This window comes from Prunus persica, chromosome G1, assembly GCF_000346465.2.
Source record: "Prunus persica cultivar Lovell chromosome G1, Prunus_persica_NCBIv2, whole genome shotgun sequence".
NCBI classification, from domain to species: Eukaryota; Viridiplantae; Streptophyta; class Magnoliopsida; order Rosales; family Rosaceae; genus Prunus; species Prunus persica.
Genome location: NC_034009.1, coordinates 34,294,833 through 34,311,274, shown reverse-complemented (window position 1 = coordinate 34,311,274; position 16,442 = coordinate 34,294,833). Strand labels below are relative to the sequence as shown.

Here is a 16,442-nt window from a genome sequence, read left to right as displayed (position 1 = left end):
ATTGCTAGTCAATCTTACTTTCCATTTTGAATCATTTTTGTTTAGTGAAGTTGTGACTGTGCTGACCTGATGAAATTGAATAACTACGTACTCGAAGTCTCCCGTTTCTCAGTATCGCTTATATTTAGGACCAAAAATAAACAGACGAGATAAAAAGAAAACATTTACAAATTAAAATTCATAAAATGGTGTACTTAAGAGGGGTATTTCCCTTGTAAACAAATATAGCATGTAAGCTAGCATCAGTTGTGGCTGTATATAAGTTTGTTTCTAAAGGGGCTTCACTGCTTTTCAGGATTCTGCTACGGTTTCTTCACTTCATTCCAGGCCTGATCTAGATTCAATCCTCTAAGCTTCGTCTGCAAAACTTCGTTTGAGTTTGGGAACTTCTGTAGCAACATGAAACACTAGTTTAAGTATCATTACATCAACCTCAAGGACAAATAATCTATGAGGAAAAAGCAGTGAAGTAGATTCTCAATTTCTTACCATCGTCGAAACATCATCATACTTTTGGCTCTTCAAAGTGAGGAACTCTTCTTGGTGTAAGGACTTGTGCATCCACCGTCGTCAACAGTTGCGGTATTGACAGACCTCCGGATATTACAATTTCTGCAGCACATGAACAGCAGAAGCGAAACTAGTTTAAGAAGTCAGTATTCATAATCAGATAGTACATTATCTTGCAAATCTTTTCTGTACAAAAAATTAATACCAATCCCCTCTCGAACGGACAGGTTGGGTCTCAGAATATCCTTGGGACTAATCAGAAAAATATCTCCAAGATAAAGATGGTTGGTAGGTACATAAACACAACAGAGTTCTTCTCCTACACTCCTTTGATCAAGAACAACTGTTGAAGTGATAAATCCTAATGCATACTCCCCAACTCTTGGATGCCTTATTATAGCCACTTCCTTGAAAGCATTAGAGCTCTGATCTGTAAAGTGAGGTCAAATGGCTCAAAGTTTCAGAATCCGGAAGCTCAGACTACATATATGGTTGGTTAGCTGCATATACCTGGTGATATTGCTATACTAATTTGCTTTGAGGCAGCATAGATATAGCTTATAAGTGGCATTTTCTTAATAAACCACTCCCAAAGAGTAAGAACAGACGTTCCCAACCACGATTGCATGAAAACACCGACGAAAAAGATGAATGTGAGGGAGGTGGCAAATCCAAGACCTGCAGATTCAAACAAGTCACATTGAAAAATAATAAGATGGTTCAGAGTTCAGACAAGAAGAGACTATTAAATCACATGTTACTGGTTGATTAATTCAGCCATTAACATGCAACAACAATCTATTCCACTATCCCCGACCATACAGAAAAGTTCCTGGCAACTACAGGCATGTGTTTGTTTTGTAAGCTATCTCCCACAAATGAAGTAATTCTACTTACCAAAAATATTGATCCCTAGGCGATTGTAGATTGGGGAGAAGAAACCATCCACAAATTTAATGAAATGCCATGTGATGTAGAATGTAATAGCTATTGGAAGAAGAATGACACTGTAAAAGAAAAAAAAAAATTCAGGAAACATATCAGGAAAAGTCGATATTTTTTTACTGCAGTGTATGTATTTCAAGAAAATGCAATGGTAAATATGAACCAAATAGATTTAAAATATTAAATTTTAGTTCAACACTAGTTAACTAAGCGTTGATGGCAAGTACCAAGTTGTTGGAAATGACTCCATAAACATGGGAAATTACGGTGTTAATACCGCATCAATTTTTCGGACAATTTATTTGCATCCTAAACTCTTGCAGAATGCCACGAAAGGAACTAAACATTGTTAAGTCAAGCAAAACTGGAATTAGAAGAGATAAGAAGTTACCATCCTGTCATAAACTTCTTGGAAGCCCAGCTGCGGATGACTTTTGAAAATGCCTATACAAAAGTAATAAGCATAGAATTCATGTAACTTTCCCAAGAAAATATTGATCTTTTTTTTTGTTGTTCTTTCTGGGTCAAGAAGAAAACATTTCATCCAACATATCATAAGACAAGTAACAAGAACATAGACAGAGATCACGATATTGCAGGCTAGGGCTAAGATCGATCAAACCAAATTCAACATAAAATCTATGCCATGTATATATACATTTCATGCATATTTGTGATCATTTAATATATCCAAATTAATATTGAAGAAAAGGCAAAGAAAGGAAGAAAGTGAATCACCTCGCGGCCAGTGGTGTGATGGGGATGGGATGTGGTAGGAGGTGGTGAGTTGGCTGGGGAGGAGGATTTGGAATCTGCATTTTCGTTACTTGGTGCAACTGGGATGAGGAGCTCTAGATCCCTCTCCCTTTCTCTCTCTCTCGTCGCCATTGTTTTGCTGTTTGGGTGTTGGGGTTGTCTCTCTCTCTCTCTCTTCTGCCTCCCTTTGAGTTTGGCAGAAATACTAGGACCACTATAACTGAAAATCAAATTTAACCAATCATAGCTCCTCACCTGTTACTTATAAATCCCTCTCGGGTTGAACCGGTTCTATAACAAATTTTTTTTTTTTTTTCATTTCATTTTTTCCTCAAAGTCTGTCAATAGAAATACAACAAGCCAAAGCATAAAGGAAAAACCATGTTTCAAATAGCATATCTTATAATATATAGTAAGAAATATTATAATCACAATCAAGGAAGCATTCAGATACAGAGTTCAGTCTTATAAACATAAGAGAGAAAACTCTGCAGCTCTCACTCTCACTCTCACTCTCACTCTCACTCTCACTCTCAGAAAAATCACAAATAATTTACATGAAGGGGGGGAAGTTTCTAACTTGAGCTAAATAATATAAAAAACATTTCTTCACAAAGAATCCTAATTCCTGTGCATACATAAAAGGAGAGCCACAACACTGAAAATTCTTCTCTAGTTCCTGCAGGTTTAGCACCTGCATGCCATTGCCAACCTTTATTTGGTAATTCTGGTGACATATAAGCCCCTCTGTCTCTTTATCTTTAGGTACTTCCACCTGGGTAGTGGCAGCCATCATAGCCTACAAAACAGAAAACAAAACAAGTTCTAAAAAATAAAAAAAAAGATCAAGATCAATGCTTGGAGACACACAAAAGGAGTTGGGATTCAGAGAAACACTTACTGGGATTGTTGGATGAGAGTGTAGCTGTTTGTGAGAAATCGCAATTCAAAGGATCCCCACCAGCAGTTTGATAGAGGAGATTCATGGCATAAGCAGCATGGGATTGTACTGTGTTGGGTTCAAAACAAGCCCCGCCTTGTTGAATTGGGCTGCAATCAAAACCATGTCCACAGACATAATCTATATTGGCCTGCAACTGGGAATCTGATACTCCGGCCTTCGGCAAACACCACGCTGCCTTCTTTGGCTTTGGCGCCGATGGATTAACTGGCGTTTGGGGTACTGCAGAGGGAGTGGAGGGCGTGGTGGAAGGCGTTGATGGCGTGGTGGAAGGCGTTGACGGCGTGGAGGAAGGCGTGGAAGGGGTCTGAAGCAAAATAAATCAAGTTAAATTCAATGGCTACAACAAAATCACCAATGACAATGATCAAAAACTGCTTAAACATATAAGTAGCTCATAATCCATGAATTGAAACCTTAAGATTGGTAAGTTTTTCTTGTTCATTGTTCTTATCAAGCGCCATTAATGACATGATATATAATTGATATTAACAAAAAAATCTACACCATATCTAAAATGTACACATTAAAGATCGAAAGTTTGATACTCGATCATGATGATTTTCAGTTTTTCACCTGTCTAGTCTTGGAGAGGCCAACATCATAAGTCATGGTGAGGTCAGGCTTGAAGAGACCAAAAGCTCTCTCAGAACCAGGGCCAGGTTTCAAGTTCTCGTCGTACAGTGCAAAGAGGTAAGTGTCAACTGACTTCCCTGGCATCAATGGAGTCCCAGCCATTGATCGAAGGTGTGCAATCAAGTTACCGTTATAAGCTTTGGCGTTCTCAACACTGGGCCCCACCTCATTGCTGTCCCCTTTGTAGGGCCAACCAGTCTCAGCCACTACAATTTCCACATTCTTGGCTCCCATTGAGTCCAATGCAGATCTTATTGCATCCACCTGCACAGAATTGGCCACTTTTACTTGACAATTAAACGGTCTTGGACCGGACCGACCGGCCCAGACAATTTACTTAACCGAGTAAACCTGGTTCACTCACCTGAGCATCGAACATGTTCATGTATTTAATATTTGTTTTCGAGTCGAACCGGCCCCCGTTCGGTTGGAACAGACAAAAAGCTAGCGTCTCCGGTCTCGGGTCGCTTCGGTACGCGAAGTAGGGGTACGGGTTGATTGCGAAAGGCGAACCGGTGGCAGAGTTAAACGCGAGCAACCACTTCATGACGTCGCCAAAACCGGGGTCGAAGCTTCCAGAAGACGGCGGTTCAGATTGCTTAAGCACCGCCATGGAATGGACGGTGGAGACCTTAATCTTCCCGCCCAAAGATGAGGAATCGAGGGCGTTTTGGACATTCTGAATCGCCGGAACCAACTGAGAAATCAAGCCCTGGTCGCCGGAGGTCAAGACTTCGTTGCCGACGGTGATGAGAATGATGTTGCTTGCCGGATAGAACGGGGCCACGTTGGCGTCGACCCAGCTCTTGGCGAAATTCTGGTCGGATGCAAGACCCGGGATGTCGCCGTTCGCCGCTCCGATAACAATTCCGATGCCGGTGTTCGCTATAGCTTTGATTATGGCCGGGTCGGATCCGTACAGCCGGACCTTTTGGATTGAGGTGGACTGTAGTAGCTTTGCGGTGGCTGAAGGTGGTGGGAGGTTGTCGGCGACTTGGCCGTAGTTTACGCCGATAAATGATTGGCAGGCTGCAATTAAAAAGTAAAAAGGTCATAACTTTATAGCTCTGCGGCTCTGCCAAACAGAGCATTTGTTTCTGTAATTTAATTCCTCAAACAAAGATACACTTTTCTTCTTTAAAAGAAATTTATTATACGGGAACAAGAATTAAGAGCTTACTTGCGAGGTTAACAGCCAGAGTGAAAAACGCTAGAGTACGAAGAAGCATAATCGCCATGGCTGTAGAAAGGTCTCTGTTTCGCATGGTAAACAGAGTGCTCTGTTTCTCTGAAGGTGAAGCAGAGTGAAGCAGTGTGCAGAGGCATTAATAGATGGCAGGCAGCAACAGGACTTGGGGCAAAATCGTAAAGTGATCTTTCGGTGTGCTTCGACTTTATAAAAGCAAAAATGGCACCACCGCTAGTCTCTCTCCACTGTGGAACTGAGATCGTAAATACACTTCCATCATGACCGTTATAATATAATAAACCCGCTCTTTTGTTTTTTTGGTCGATAATAAACCCGCTCTATGGGCCGGGTTATCAGACATGTCGTACGGATCCAACGTAGGAAGAAGACTTGTCGGATTAAGTTAAGCATTTGATTTATAAGCCAGTTCAATATGTTAATCAAAAGAAGACGAAAATATCTAAAGCAAAAAACCTCTTTTGTTGTTGATCTATGATCTACCATATTTTACTTACTCAGTAAGCAATAGCATTTCCTTTTTAGAACGTGACGACATTTCCAGCTTAAAAGAACTTTGAGCAACATAGAAAAGTAAGGCATTTGCCAATTAAAGAGCACTGAAAAAAAAGCTTCTTATATAATAGTAGAATATGAATTGCTTACTTCAGGAACAAACACGTAAAGGTAAGCCAACTTTAAGAAGTTGGGTATAATTGGTGCACAAGTAATGTTATGTGTTTGGTTTTTTATTCAGAGTGTTCGATTTTTTGCTTAACAAAGTTCTGTCTTTTGTTTTATTGAGTTTGGTTTTTGCTTCATAGGGTTAAGATATTTTTCTTCATAGGGTTCGACTTTTTCTTTAATAGGGTTTAATTTCTGCTTTACTGGGTTTGGTTTTTTGCTTCATATAGTTCGATTTTTTGCATTATTGTGTTTGGTTTGTTCGGCTTTGAAAGGTCCAATCAAGTAAAAGTACAAACTTTATGTTAAGAACCATGGGTAGAACTCGGCTTGTAAAGGAAGGATGGCCGTGAACTCTTAAGCCACTATATGATATGTTATTTTTCCAATGTGACATCTTGAGTCCTAAAGCCAAAAAAATGAACTCTGAAGCCAAAACATAACTCTGAAGAAAAAAAACCCAAAAGTCGAACTTAATGGAGTAAAATTTTGAATGGTTTGAAGGGAAAATCGAACCAATGAAACAAAAAGCTGAACAAACCCAAACTTAATGAAGAAACAGACAAACGCATGAAGCAAAAAACTAAACCCAATGAAGCAAACGTACTCAGGAGTTCAAAAACCAAATATGAAACTGTGATGAACATTTTGATTGCTGGAATAATTCCTCGTAAGAAAACAAAAGCGTGCACTCATTGCAAGTTCAACGTATGAACGAGAAATCCTGCAATAAAGGATTGCATTATAATTTATCTCTTACAAAACCAAGTAAACCAGTTGAAAAATGAAACAAACTTTTCTCAACTTGTTGCAGCAATGAAAAGAGTGTCACGCATGAAAGAGGTCTCTGGTAAGCTCGTCTACAAGTCCGCTGAGCACAAGCCTCTCCAAATCCTTTATAACTTCATCTACTTCAAGAATTGCAAACATGGTCTGGTCCCAACCCATGTCCCACATACAACTTATGTCAGGCTCCAAGTTATGCATATCGCTTTCGAGCATTTTCGGCACATACTCTTCAGCTTCACATTCCAGTTTTCCATTTCTACCATATAATTTGAGCTTTTCGAAATCTTTATGCAATTGTTTAACCAACTCATCCAAGGACTGTGTCTGGATGAAACTTATTGATATCTTCACACAATTAGGATGAACATTGAGCTCTTGCCTTCTCCCTTTTCTTTTCATTACTTCATAGCCGCAGTCTAATGTGAGCTTGCTACCTTCATCTTGGCTGCAATTACGACCACTGTCATGAAGAATGCCAAATGGGATATCAAGTTTGAAAAGTGCCTCTGCTGTGTTGAGAAACAGTTGACTCTTTATCACTATCTGCTTCAGGCGGTTTTCACTTTCTGTGAGTGGCTCTTGTTTTCTCCAGTTGAAAGTTTTCTGGTGCTCCAATTGCACTGGATGAGAAATGTCTAAGCTGTCTTCATGGGTTCCTGCAACTTTCAGGAAAGTAACAATTTTTCATTTTGAAAGATACTAAGATGGGAAGTTGAATTGAAAGCAGAGGTTCTACTTACCGTTAAGTGTATTTGGTCCAGTTGTGCACTCGTCATCTCCAAAAACAGGTGCTTGATCTTGCTGGTTATCAGTTACTAAGACTGAGTTTTGACACTGCATAGCATCCAACAAAGCTTTAGTTGAGTTCCCCATCAATTTTGGATTGAGCAAAAGTAATGTAAATGAAAAAGTACACTTTATTTGCAATTCTGGATGTGTGCTGGAGTAAAGATGAACTTACAATGTCATTTGGAACGAGATTTTGTGGTTCTTTAAGGCTGCGGCATTCAAGTTCATTGAAATCATACAAAGTGGAAGCCTGCTCAGCTTCCTTTTGTATGTTTTGTGCCAAAGCTGATGGTCGAATGCTTGATGTTGATTTGTTGGATTTGATGATGCGTGGCTCTGCTTGCTTCAACCTGCTGGTTTTGACTTTTTCTGCTACATTATGGCCACCTAGTTTTTCATGGCTTCTGTGTGCAACTTCTTGCAAAATGGAAGTCTGACGTTTTAGTGGCCTTGTCAAGTTATTCAGCGTTCCATTTCTTCTGGTCACTACGTCGTCGATCCTTCCAGGGATTTCGCTTTTATTCACTCTTCTAGATTTTGCTTTCTGTAAGGGTGCTACATGAACAGGTCTCTCCTCCATAACTGGTGAAATGCCAAAATTTTCTTTTGCTGGTTCAGGGCCTTGGTCGTTTGGAGAAAAATCTTTCAAACTCAAATTCAACTCAGCAGAACTTTTTCTTCTGGCCAGATTTCCATTGTAGGTGCCATTTGGAACTCCTTTGGATTGCACTGCAGCAGCAACGGCTTCCCTCATACTTTTCTTATTTACCCTAGCTTGGTCTGTATGTGGCTGCTTTTTTTGCAAATCTACTGCTTCTTTTGATATACTCTTGGATATCGTTTCACTTCCTCGTTTTCTCGATTGCAGCTTTTGTTGTGCACTCTGCTGCTCCTTCACCTCTCCTCTACGCTTTTCTTCTGGTGTCTCTGATCTCCAAAGCATGGATGGCTGCTGAAATTCATGATTGTGCTGCGACTTGTGCTGATTGCTTGGGAGAACCTTGGACCCTGTTTTTCCTTGCATCACAAGTTCAGCTTCAAAACTGTTATGTCCCATAGGTTTATCTGGTTTGATGATTTGAGGGGATTTCTGCTGCTTATCTGTTTTGGTGGTTGTCTTTCCTGGTCCTTTCACAGGTTTTGGTCCTTCCAAGTCCTTCCATGGTGGTTTCCCATCATGAATAACCACTTCAAGGCTAACATTGTTGGCAATCTTGCCTTTTTCTGCTTGCAAAACAAAACTAGTATTCTGCAACAAAGGATACTTATTGCCTTCTACAACTTTTTGTCTATTTGTAGATGCCAGATTCTCAATATCCTTAGTCCTAACTCCAGAAATCTTACTGGTTTCCTGTATTGTTTGCCCTGTCACCCGGCTTTCTCTTTTTGGTTTGGAACTGGAGACTTTCTGTGCGGTGTGCTTCAAGTTCTCATTTTCTGGAAGCTCATTCAGCCCCATTAGTTTTGCAATTACGTTAGGAATCCTTTCCTTTTCTTGTTTAGACTCTTTCTGGTCTGAAAATATTGATTGGTTCTTGACACCAGGGCTATAGCTGACTGATTTCCTCTGAGAAACTGATGTGGAGGTTATTTTGCCTTGCTTTTCATGGTTGAAGCTACTACCTTCAGTAGAGTAAGTGAGAGCTGCGGTCACCTTCTGCTTGAGGCCCGTCCTTCTAACTTCTTGGATTTTATGAGCGTGTCTTGAGGACTTGTCGAAGGAGAACCTTGGTAGATCCAGTTGCATTTGCTCAGCTGGTTTGACAGTGTTGTCTTCATCATCCTCATCATCTTCATCTAGTAATGTGATCCGATTTTTCCTCTGTGAGCTGACCATGTATTCTGAAGCTTCCTGCAGGTTTACAAGCATTCTCAAGGACTCTTCCAAATCCATGGCTCCTTTCATGAGTTCCTTCCCAATTTCTATTGAAAATTTATCAACACTAATGCCATTAGAGCATGCTCTTAGGATTTGGTTTAATTTCTGTGCCCCTCTTGATATTTCTTCAATATGGATATTTGAAAGGTTTGGAAACTGGTTAGTTGAACCCCAGTAACTATTTACACTTCCTTTTCTTTCCAGCTTTCTGAAGTCTATGGATCCCCTTCCAAATTGATTCAAAAATCCCAGCATTGTATTTCTGCTAGATGAATCTGTTCTGCCGAGTTTTCCTCCATTCTCGAGTGCAAAAGCCAAGGCCATGGACAGATCTCCTACTTGTCCTGAGCTCCTATCTCTCCCATAGGCAACGATCTGATTTGAAGCCTCTTGAATGATAGGTGTTCTACCACTTCCTCTATAATTGTTTGGGGGGTTCCCAGTTCTTGAGCCAATCTGCATAAGTGGAAAAAAAGAAAAACACTTAAAGAGTAAATGAAGTTCATTTTGTCTGCTTAACAAATAATCAGATCAGAACAATTTCAGGTAATGATTTCTTACTGTTCCATTTGTCCTCATATCCCCTCTTCCTCTATGAGTTTGCTTGGAATAAGCATATGCATCTGTATCAAGACATGAAAGTTGACAGAGTGAGATGGGAGTAAGCACAATCATTCATTTCTCCATGTGGATATCTGCCCTGTTGCACCTTCTTTGGCTCAGAAGTAGAACATAGCAAAAGAAAAACAGAGTATTTTTGCCTATTTATCCTTCTTTTGCTTTGCTGTTTGTTTAGATAAAACTTAAAATCACTATCCAATACAACTCACCCCCAACCCCTTAACAAATTTCAAAAGTACTGAGTTATAGCTTGCTTAGAAATCTAAGCTTGTCAAATTTGTTGCAGTGCCTAAATATTTGATTTTTTTTTACCTATTTCAATTTGAGAACACAAACACACCAAACATGTCTACTTCTACAACAACAATGAATTTATGATTACTTGCAGCCCTGGTAAAAGGATGTTCATTGGCCCATCACCTGATCACTTCTAGCTCTCACAAACGAAGTACAAACAAGGTAATTGTGTTTGTGTTTTAGCTTATCTTCAAGAAGTATTTCTTTCTGCTTTAAGTAATATAGCTTAAACTGCAGCCTCAATTCATGCTCTTTGCTAATGATGAACAATTAAATATGGAATTCATAAATACTTTACCTATGGCCATTGAGTTAGAACGGTTGGAGCTCTGAGGTGCAGCCATTTTTTCCTTTCGGACGCGCAGATCATCCAACAGCTTCTGTGCAAAATCCGATCGCTTCGCCATGTTGTGCTTGCAGACTTGCAGTGCAGCAACTCTGTTTCAGCTGTCTCTCCAATATCATCCAGCTACAAATTGGTAGATTTCATTTACAAATACAGAAATGAGAAGGGATGGTCTGTTACTTTAATTTGTGGGTGGCAGGATCCTTTCAAAGTTTGGTTTAGGTGGGAAGTCTAGTCCCAGCTAAAATTAAAATAATATTAATATTAATAGAAATTGTTTTGATCATAATAGCATAGAAAGGTTTGAGTGAACGTCAGCTCTCTCTCTATCTGTGTGACATTCGTGTGCCTGACTTATATTCCAATCTAAGCAATAGCTGAGATTTCGAGAAGCTTCTCTTCCAAGCTTTCTTTTTCAGCAACTTTTTCCTGTTTCGCTTGGTCTTAAAATGGGTATGAGTATCTGCTTCTGCTTCTCTCTCCATGGGAAGAGTCTCTGAAACTTTTACTCTTCATGATGATTCGGAAGAAAGTGGAAAATGGGAAACGTATAACTCACGACAATGGATGATCAATTATGAAGGGTTGAAATTGACAACTAAATAAGCAATTAACATCTTGAGTTCGGATGAGACGACTTTCCAAAAACAAAAACAAAAAATCTTGAGACTACTATTAAGTGCATGATGCAGGTTCCATGAATGAATATGGTATCTACGTTTGGTTGAGTGTCTTCTAGTTTTTCTCCGTCGTGATTCACGGAAAGCATCGTCTGTGTTGTCATCTCCATTCACCGAGTTTTTTATGCTTTGCTTTCTATAACAAGATAATTTTTAAAAAAAATTAAAAAAAGAAAAGAAATTTAACCTCATAACATTAGTAAAATCAAGCAAAGATGGAGACAGCAGATCCGACTGCCTCCTCCCACACATAACCTTCGCATGCTCAATTGACTAACCATCCTTCTCTTTCCAATGTTGAAACAAGTTTATAATTCGATTCTTTATAATAATAATAAATATTTACTCTTAAAGCAAACACTCTTCTAATTGAAAGAGAAACCCAATTCACTCTTAATTATCTCACATTCCTTAGATTTCCTAATCATACTTAATTTTCATCACATTACTCCTACTTACGTGTGATAGTTGATTAAGATTAGGGGTGGACATGGCTCAGATTGGATCTGTTTCATCTCAAAATCACGGTCAAATAAATTACAATATAATGATTTGGTTCGATTCGATTTTGATAAAAGTCCTAAAGAAAACCGATCAAACCAAATCAATTTAAGACAATTTATTTCGGTTTGGTTTTGCCGGTTAGGGCCTAAGCCCAATTCTATTTTCTTTTGCATTTTTTTTTTTTATAAATATTGTTAGCCCAATTACAATAACAAAATTAACAACTTGCTCCATAATTAAATCATTTTCTAGAGTACGAAAACATCTTAAAGCCTAACATGTCATAAAACTTAAAATTTCAATTATTAAATAGCTCAATTCAAATATTCATATATGATTATTACTAATTAGAGGATTACACAAGTAAAATATAATATAAATAATAAATATACACATAAACGGTCCGGTTCGGTTTAGGCCAGTTTACAAAAGCTCAAAATCAAACCAAATCAAGTCATATATGATCTGATTTGGTTTTTAAATCGTTTAACTTTTTTTTAATCAAAATCAAACCATATAGATAATTACGGTTTAATTCGGCTGATTTCATTGGTTCAACCGGATTGATACCCACTGTAAGATCTCACATCAACCAACAGAGAGGGGGTAATGTGCCTTATATGTGCACACCCGCATCCATCTAGCACCAGGCCTTTTGGGAGCTCACTGGTTCGGAGTCGTAGGAACTCCGAAGTTAAGCGAGTTGGGGGCCAGAGCAATCCCAGGATGGGTGACCCACTGGGAAGTTGCTCGTGAGTTCCTAGAAACAAAACCGTGAGGACAGAGAGGGGGGGTCCAAAGGGAACAATATCGTGCTACGGCGGAATCGATCCCGAGATGTGACACCCACCCCTAATTAAGACCACTGTTGAGGAATTACTAGTCTTAATTTGATTTCCATTAGAATTAAAGGGCCCTTATTATTTTCACACACAAAAAAAACTTGCTTTTAGTTAACAAGTACAAAGAATTTATAGTTGGGCCTCTGTGGAAGGTAGTTGTCTTTTAGAGAAAGCCCAGCCCATGACTGGTTTGCCCAACCCTATGTGCAAGGTCGCTGTCTTTTCTAGAAAGGCCAGCCCACGACTGGTTTTCTGAATCCGAACCCAAGTTCGTCTCGTATTTTCAAGTTTCAACCGACCACCAGGCAACATGCAAACCACGTGTCCCGGTTAGAAAAAAATATCTCACCATCGAGAACCTTCTTCGCATAAGAGCCGTCGATTCCTTGCCCAAATCTACGGGCTTAAATCGCCAAATTTTCAGGTGTTTTCCTAACAATGTGAATCTGACGGTTGATATTTTAAGCCAATCACCACAGCCGTTGGATTGTGCATACATTCCAATATAAATACACGACCCCAGGTCCTTTTTCATCAAGTATTATACCGTCTCCGGCAGATCATTTGTTTTCTTTAGGCCTCTCGCGTCCTTTATCATAGATCTCTTTTATTACTTGTTGATCTTTTCTTCTTGATTTTTCTCAAACAAATTTCGACCGTACCGTTTCTTGATCTACGTTTCGGTAACTCGTTTCTTTTCCCGCTTAAAGTTTCGTGCCAATATTGGCCATGAATTTGTTGTCTATGTCGCATGTTCAGATTCTCGTTTTCGTTTCGGATCGGATAAGTTTGAGCGATCCGATCCGCAAATGGGAAATCGTTCCTCCTGAATCCAGTTTCGTTTCCGATCTTGGTTCTTGTTCTGTTCACATAACATCAGCTCAGTCTCAATTTCTTATCCGATCGGGAAAGACCGGAAATCTTCCCTCATGAATTTTACCGGTCGTGGCTCTGGATCTGTTCATACCGAAACGTAACAATCTCGTTTCCATTTCGGATCGGGAAAGATCGGAATATTCTCCCTCATCAATCCGGCAAGGTATATATTGGATCCGATTAAATTTAATTTTATGCTTCTTGAGCATGCCTGTTTCCTCATATACTTTATTCTTTTATTATTTTTTTCAGAAGATAAACCGTCGCTAATTGTTAACGGAGCAATTGCTTAATTTTGTTCGTACGATTCTCTGCTTAAGTTGCTTGGATTGTGATGAAGACGATGGATGATCCACATAATCATGAAACTGATACTCTCCTTGTAAGTTGTTATAATAATTTCATCATGAAGACAATGGATCTAGGCTGACCGAGGGAAGCTAGGAAAGAGTGAGATCTAAGGTATATGATCTGTTAATATTATGAGTGTTTGTTCTCAGACCTTTGCCATTGCAGGTGCGCTTGCATGGCAGGTCAAAAAAGCCCTAATAAATTTATTTTTTTGGGTTTTGTGGGGGAAGAGGCACGGGTTTTTTTATTCTTTTCCCGCCCGGCTCTTCCCCCTTCTGCGGGCTCTCTCTCTCTCTCTCTCTCTCTCTCTCTCTCTCTCTCTCTCTCGTTTACTCTCTGGCCTATGCTTGCATATCTACATTTGCACGCCAATCATAATTTGGTGGCACGGATAAGGCCAACAAGGATACCAATCTCAATCTGGCTTCACGAAGAAGGTAATTAACAGCTCTCGACCCACTTATTGATTCTTTAATTTCAAAAACAATGTGCAGAAAATCTACAGAAAACAAAATCATTCTTACAAGGGTACATTTGATGATGATCGCTCTGTTTCACACACTTATCATAACATAGTTAGTTTAACAACGATCAAGGGAAACATTCTCACCGGTGGTTCAGTTGGTGGTGGTCCTGTTTTCATACACTATCAAGAAAGCATCTTCTGTAGGAATTAGTTGCACACACTGACATCAAGAAAGCATTTGCTATTTATTTGTCATATTTATGTTTCCTAATTTCTAAAGATAGAAATGAGGTACTGAAGCTCTGTTGGAAGCCCCTTTTCAGTCTATCATGGTAATCGGGAAAATCTACAAAATGGAATGGTTCCCAAACATATAAGATAGTTGTAACAAAAAACATTCCAACATTGTGTTATATAAATTATGAAGATGTAGCATTTTTTGCAAGGCCTTCAAATTTCTATTATTTAGTGTGGATCTCCGTTTAATTTACATGCTCAGGGCGCATTTATTTACCATATTCATGTTTCCTGGTGGATAACGATATAAAGAAACGCTTCTACTGTGCACTTATGCCCCATTTGAGTTTTACATAACAACCAGGAGAACAACCAGGAGAATATCTCACTAAATTGAATCGAAGTTTTTATGGGAATTCTCAATCTCTTGGAGCCGAGTGTTTTTTGTGCTATTAATTTGATTTTCTCCTGATTCGTATGCTATATTTGATAGTGTGATTATTTTGTGAATTTGTGGATGTGATATGTTATCACAGTATTCAAGGCAAAATGTATCATTAGTTTGGTTTGTTTGTGTAATGGCATGGGGATGGATAGTGATAGACATGATCCTTGGTGCTGTAATTGGGGATGGTCTGTGAGTAGTCTGTTCCATACGTACCTATAAAAACTTTACTTTCCTACCAGCTTGGAACGTGGTTGTCTCTCTAAGCATAATAAAAATCGTATGGTTCACGAATCCTAAAACAATATGTTCCACCATGGACTTCTCATGTGGAAGAGCGCCAGCCTGTTTTATGAACTGTCATGTGGAAGAATGCAGTTCGGATCTGAGAGTTGGTTTACGACAAGCTTCTCATGTGGAAGAGTGCAGAGGCTGTCCTGCTGGTTGACGCATTGGAAGAACACAGTTTTGAGGCTGAATATATAATTGGTAAGTGAAATGCTACCCTTTACTTAATTTTCCTGTTTGATGACCGGCATTCATCTATACTGACTAATTTCTTGACCAGTCATTGATCTGAACTAAATGTTATGGCATCTGCTTTTGTCTGTAGCTGTTCGGCTGTTCATGGATGGAGCACGTGATGGAGATGTAATTTGTTGATCTCTGCTATTCTTGTGCTGTGCTCGTCCCTTTGTAATTTGGTGATCACCAGATGCAAAAACAACATAATGGAAATGCTCGCTTCTTTTGTGCTCTAGTATTTGGTGATCAGCAAAAGGCAAAGACAGCATAACTCGTGTTGTTTTTAGAAATTTGGTTTGGGCCTTGTCAATTATCCAGTGGTGTTTTTTTTTTTTTTTTTTTTATATTGAAGGTGATTGAAATTCAGTTTGTTTGGATCAAAGGTAAATTGCAACGAGTTCTGGAATTGTCTCTATTGGAACCCACTCTGCATGCGTATTTGTCATCTATTTGAAATTAGCCGTATTGTGTTGTCTGTTGTGTGGATGCCCATTGTTGCCTTGACTGGCGGTTCTTGTGGCCCTGCTGCGGTTCTTTTTGCCCTTCCTCGTCTCCCTCTCCCTATAAGTAATGCGTTAATGTGACCATGAGGGAGGGCTGTGAAATGTTATGTAATTATATCGATGCTTTTTGTTCCAAATAAATTATTGTCATTGGAGACGATTATTAATATGCCGTGTCTAAATGAACATCTTTTCCTTCAAAAAATATATAAACGTGATAAGCCTAGCATTATCTTGTTGGGCTTTGATAATTTGGGTGTGTGGCTTGGTCGTGGAGGGTGTTATCTATTTTGTGGATCCATAAGCTCATTGGTTAGAGCGCCCAAACTAAGAGGTTTGGGAGGTTGGTGGTTCGAATCCACCTGGATCCGTTACATCCAACTTACTGAATCAATTTTTAATTTGTTTTCATGCGACTTTGTCATTTGTTTTGTAGGTGTTTTGCCTCCTTTACCTTAGAGCAACTCCACCCCTTAGGCCAACTCCAGCGCAGCGGGCTGGCCCGGGCAACAGGCCCCAAGCAGCCCAAGTCGACCTCCAGCGCAGCCAAATCAGCCCGGGCAACAGGCGGGCCCCACGAACCCGGGCAGGCCCAAGGGCAAAAATGGACTGGG

General features: G+C 39.5%; 3 protein-coding genes and 1 long non-coding RNA gene across 5 annotated transcripts; 1 reads left to right on the top strand and 3 right to left on the bottom strand.

Annotated features, from left to right (window-relative positions):
• LOC18789147 (protein LIKE COV 3) lies at positions 130-2,482 on the bottom strand. The gene is made up of 7 exons (XM_007227572.2): positions 2,194-2,482; positions 1,847-1,899; positions 1,408-1,517; positions 1,021-1,188; positions 716-940; positions 490-612; positions 130-389 (listed from the first exon to the last, which is right to left on the bottom strand). Exons 1-6 carry the CDS (start codon positions 2,341-2,343, stop codon positions 506-508), a joined length of 813 nt encoding a protein of 270 aa, XP_007227634.1. The 5' UTR covers positions 2,344-2,482; the 3' UTR covers positions 130-389; positions 490-505.
• LOC18791772 (glucan endo-1,3-beta-D-glucosidase) lies at positions 2,596-5,215 on the bottom strand. The gene is made up of 5 exons (XM_007222600.2): positions 4,989-5,215; positions 4,173-4,837; positions 3,749-4,072; positions 3,113-3,479; positions 2,596-3,010 (listed from the first exon to the last, which is right to left on the bottom strand). The coding sequence occupies exons 1-5, from the start codon at positions 5,071-5,073 to the stop codon at positions 2,973-2,975; spliced, it is 1,479 nt and encodes a 492-aa protein (XP_007222662.2). The 5' UTR covers positions 5,074-5,215; the 3' UTR covers positions 2,596-2,972.
• On the bottom strand, positions 6,263-11,104 carry LOC18789699. Of its 2 annotated transcripts, none has more exons than XM_020555235.1 (5): positions 10,352-11,104; positions 9,697-9,758; positions 7,429-9,591; positions 7,208-7,301; positions 6,263-7,129 (listed from the first exon to the last, which is right to left on the bottom strand). In XM_020555235.1, exons 1-5 carry the CDS (start codon positions 10,458-10,460, stop codon positions 6,507-6,509), a joined length of 3,051 nt encoding a protein of 1,016 aa, XP_020410824.1. In that variant the 5' UTR covers positions 10,461-11,104; the 3' UTR covers positions 6,263-6,506. The 2 variants fall into 2 exon arrangements, with proteins under 2 accessions (XP_020410824.1, XP_020410825.1); XM_020555236.1 differs by having other exon boundaries at positions 6,263-7,123; positions 10,352-11,101.
• Positions 12,958-15,995, top strand: LOC109949467. The gene is made up of 3 exons (XR_002271926.1): positions 12,958-13,464; positions 13,554-15,289; positions 15,414-15,995. It is a non-coding gene; the product is annotated as an uncharacterized LOC109949467 (long non-coding RNA).

Coding starts and splice junctions, on each gene's coding strand:
- LOC18789147 (XM_007227572.2), bottom strand. CDS start 2,343: ATGGCGACGAGAGAGAGAGAAAGGGAGAGGGATCTAGAGCTCCTCATC. Junction 941..1,020: donor TAGTATAGCAATATCACCAG/GTATATGCAGCT, acceptor CTCACTTTACAG/ATCAGAGCTCTAATGCTTTC. Junction 613..715: donor GTCCGTTCGAGAGGGGATTG/GTATTAATTTTT, acceptor CATGTGCTGCAG/AAATTGTAATATCCGGAGGT.
- LOC18791772 (XM_007222600.2), bottom strand. CDS start 5,073: ATGCGAAACAGAGACCTTTCTACAGCCATGGCGATTATGCTTCTTCGT. Junction 4,838..4,988: donor TCTGGCTGTTAACCTCGCAA/GTAAGCTCTTAA, acceptor TTTTAATTGCAG/CCTGCCAATCATTTATCGGC. Junction 3,480..3,748: donor GCCTCTCCAAGACTAGACAG/GTGAAAAACTGA, acceptor ATTTTGCTTCAG/ACCCCTTCCACGCCTTCCTC.
- LOC18789699 (XM_020555235.1), bottom strand. CDS start 10,460: ATGGCGAAGCGATCGGATTTTGCACAGAAGCTGTTGGATGATCTGCGC. Junction 9,592..9,696: donor ATATGAGGACAAATGGAACA/GTAAGAAATCAT, acceptor CCACTTATGCAG/ATTGGCTCAAGAACTGGGAA. Junction 7,302..7,428: donor ATCTCGTTCCAAATGACATT/GTAAGTTCATCT, acceptor GATGCTATGCAG/TGTCAAAACTCAGTCTTAGT.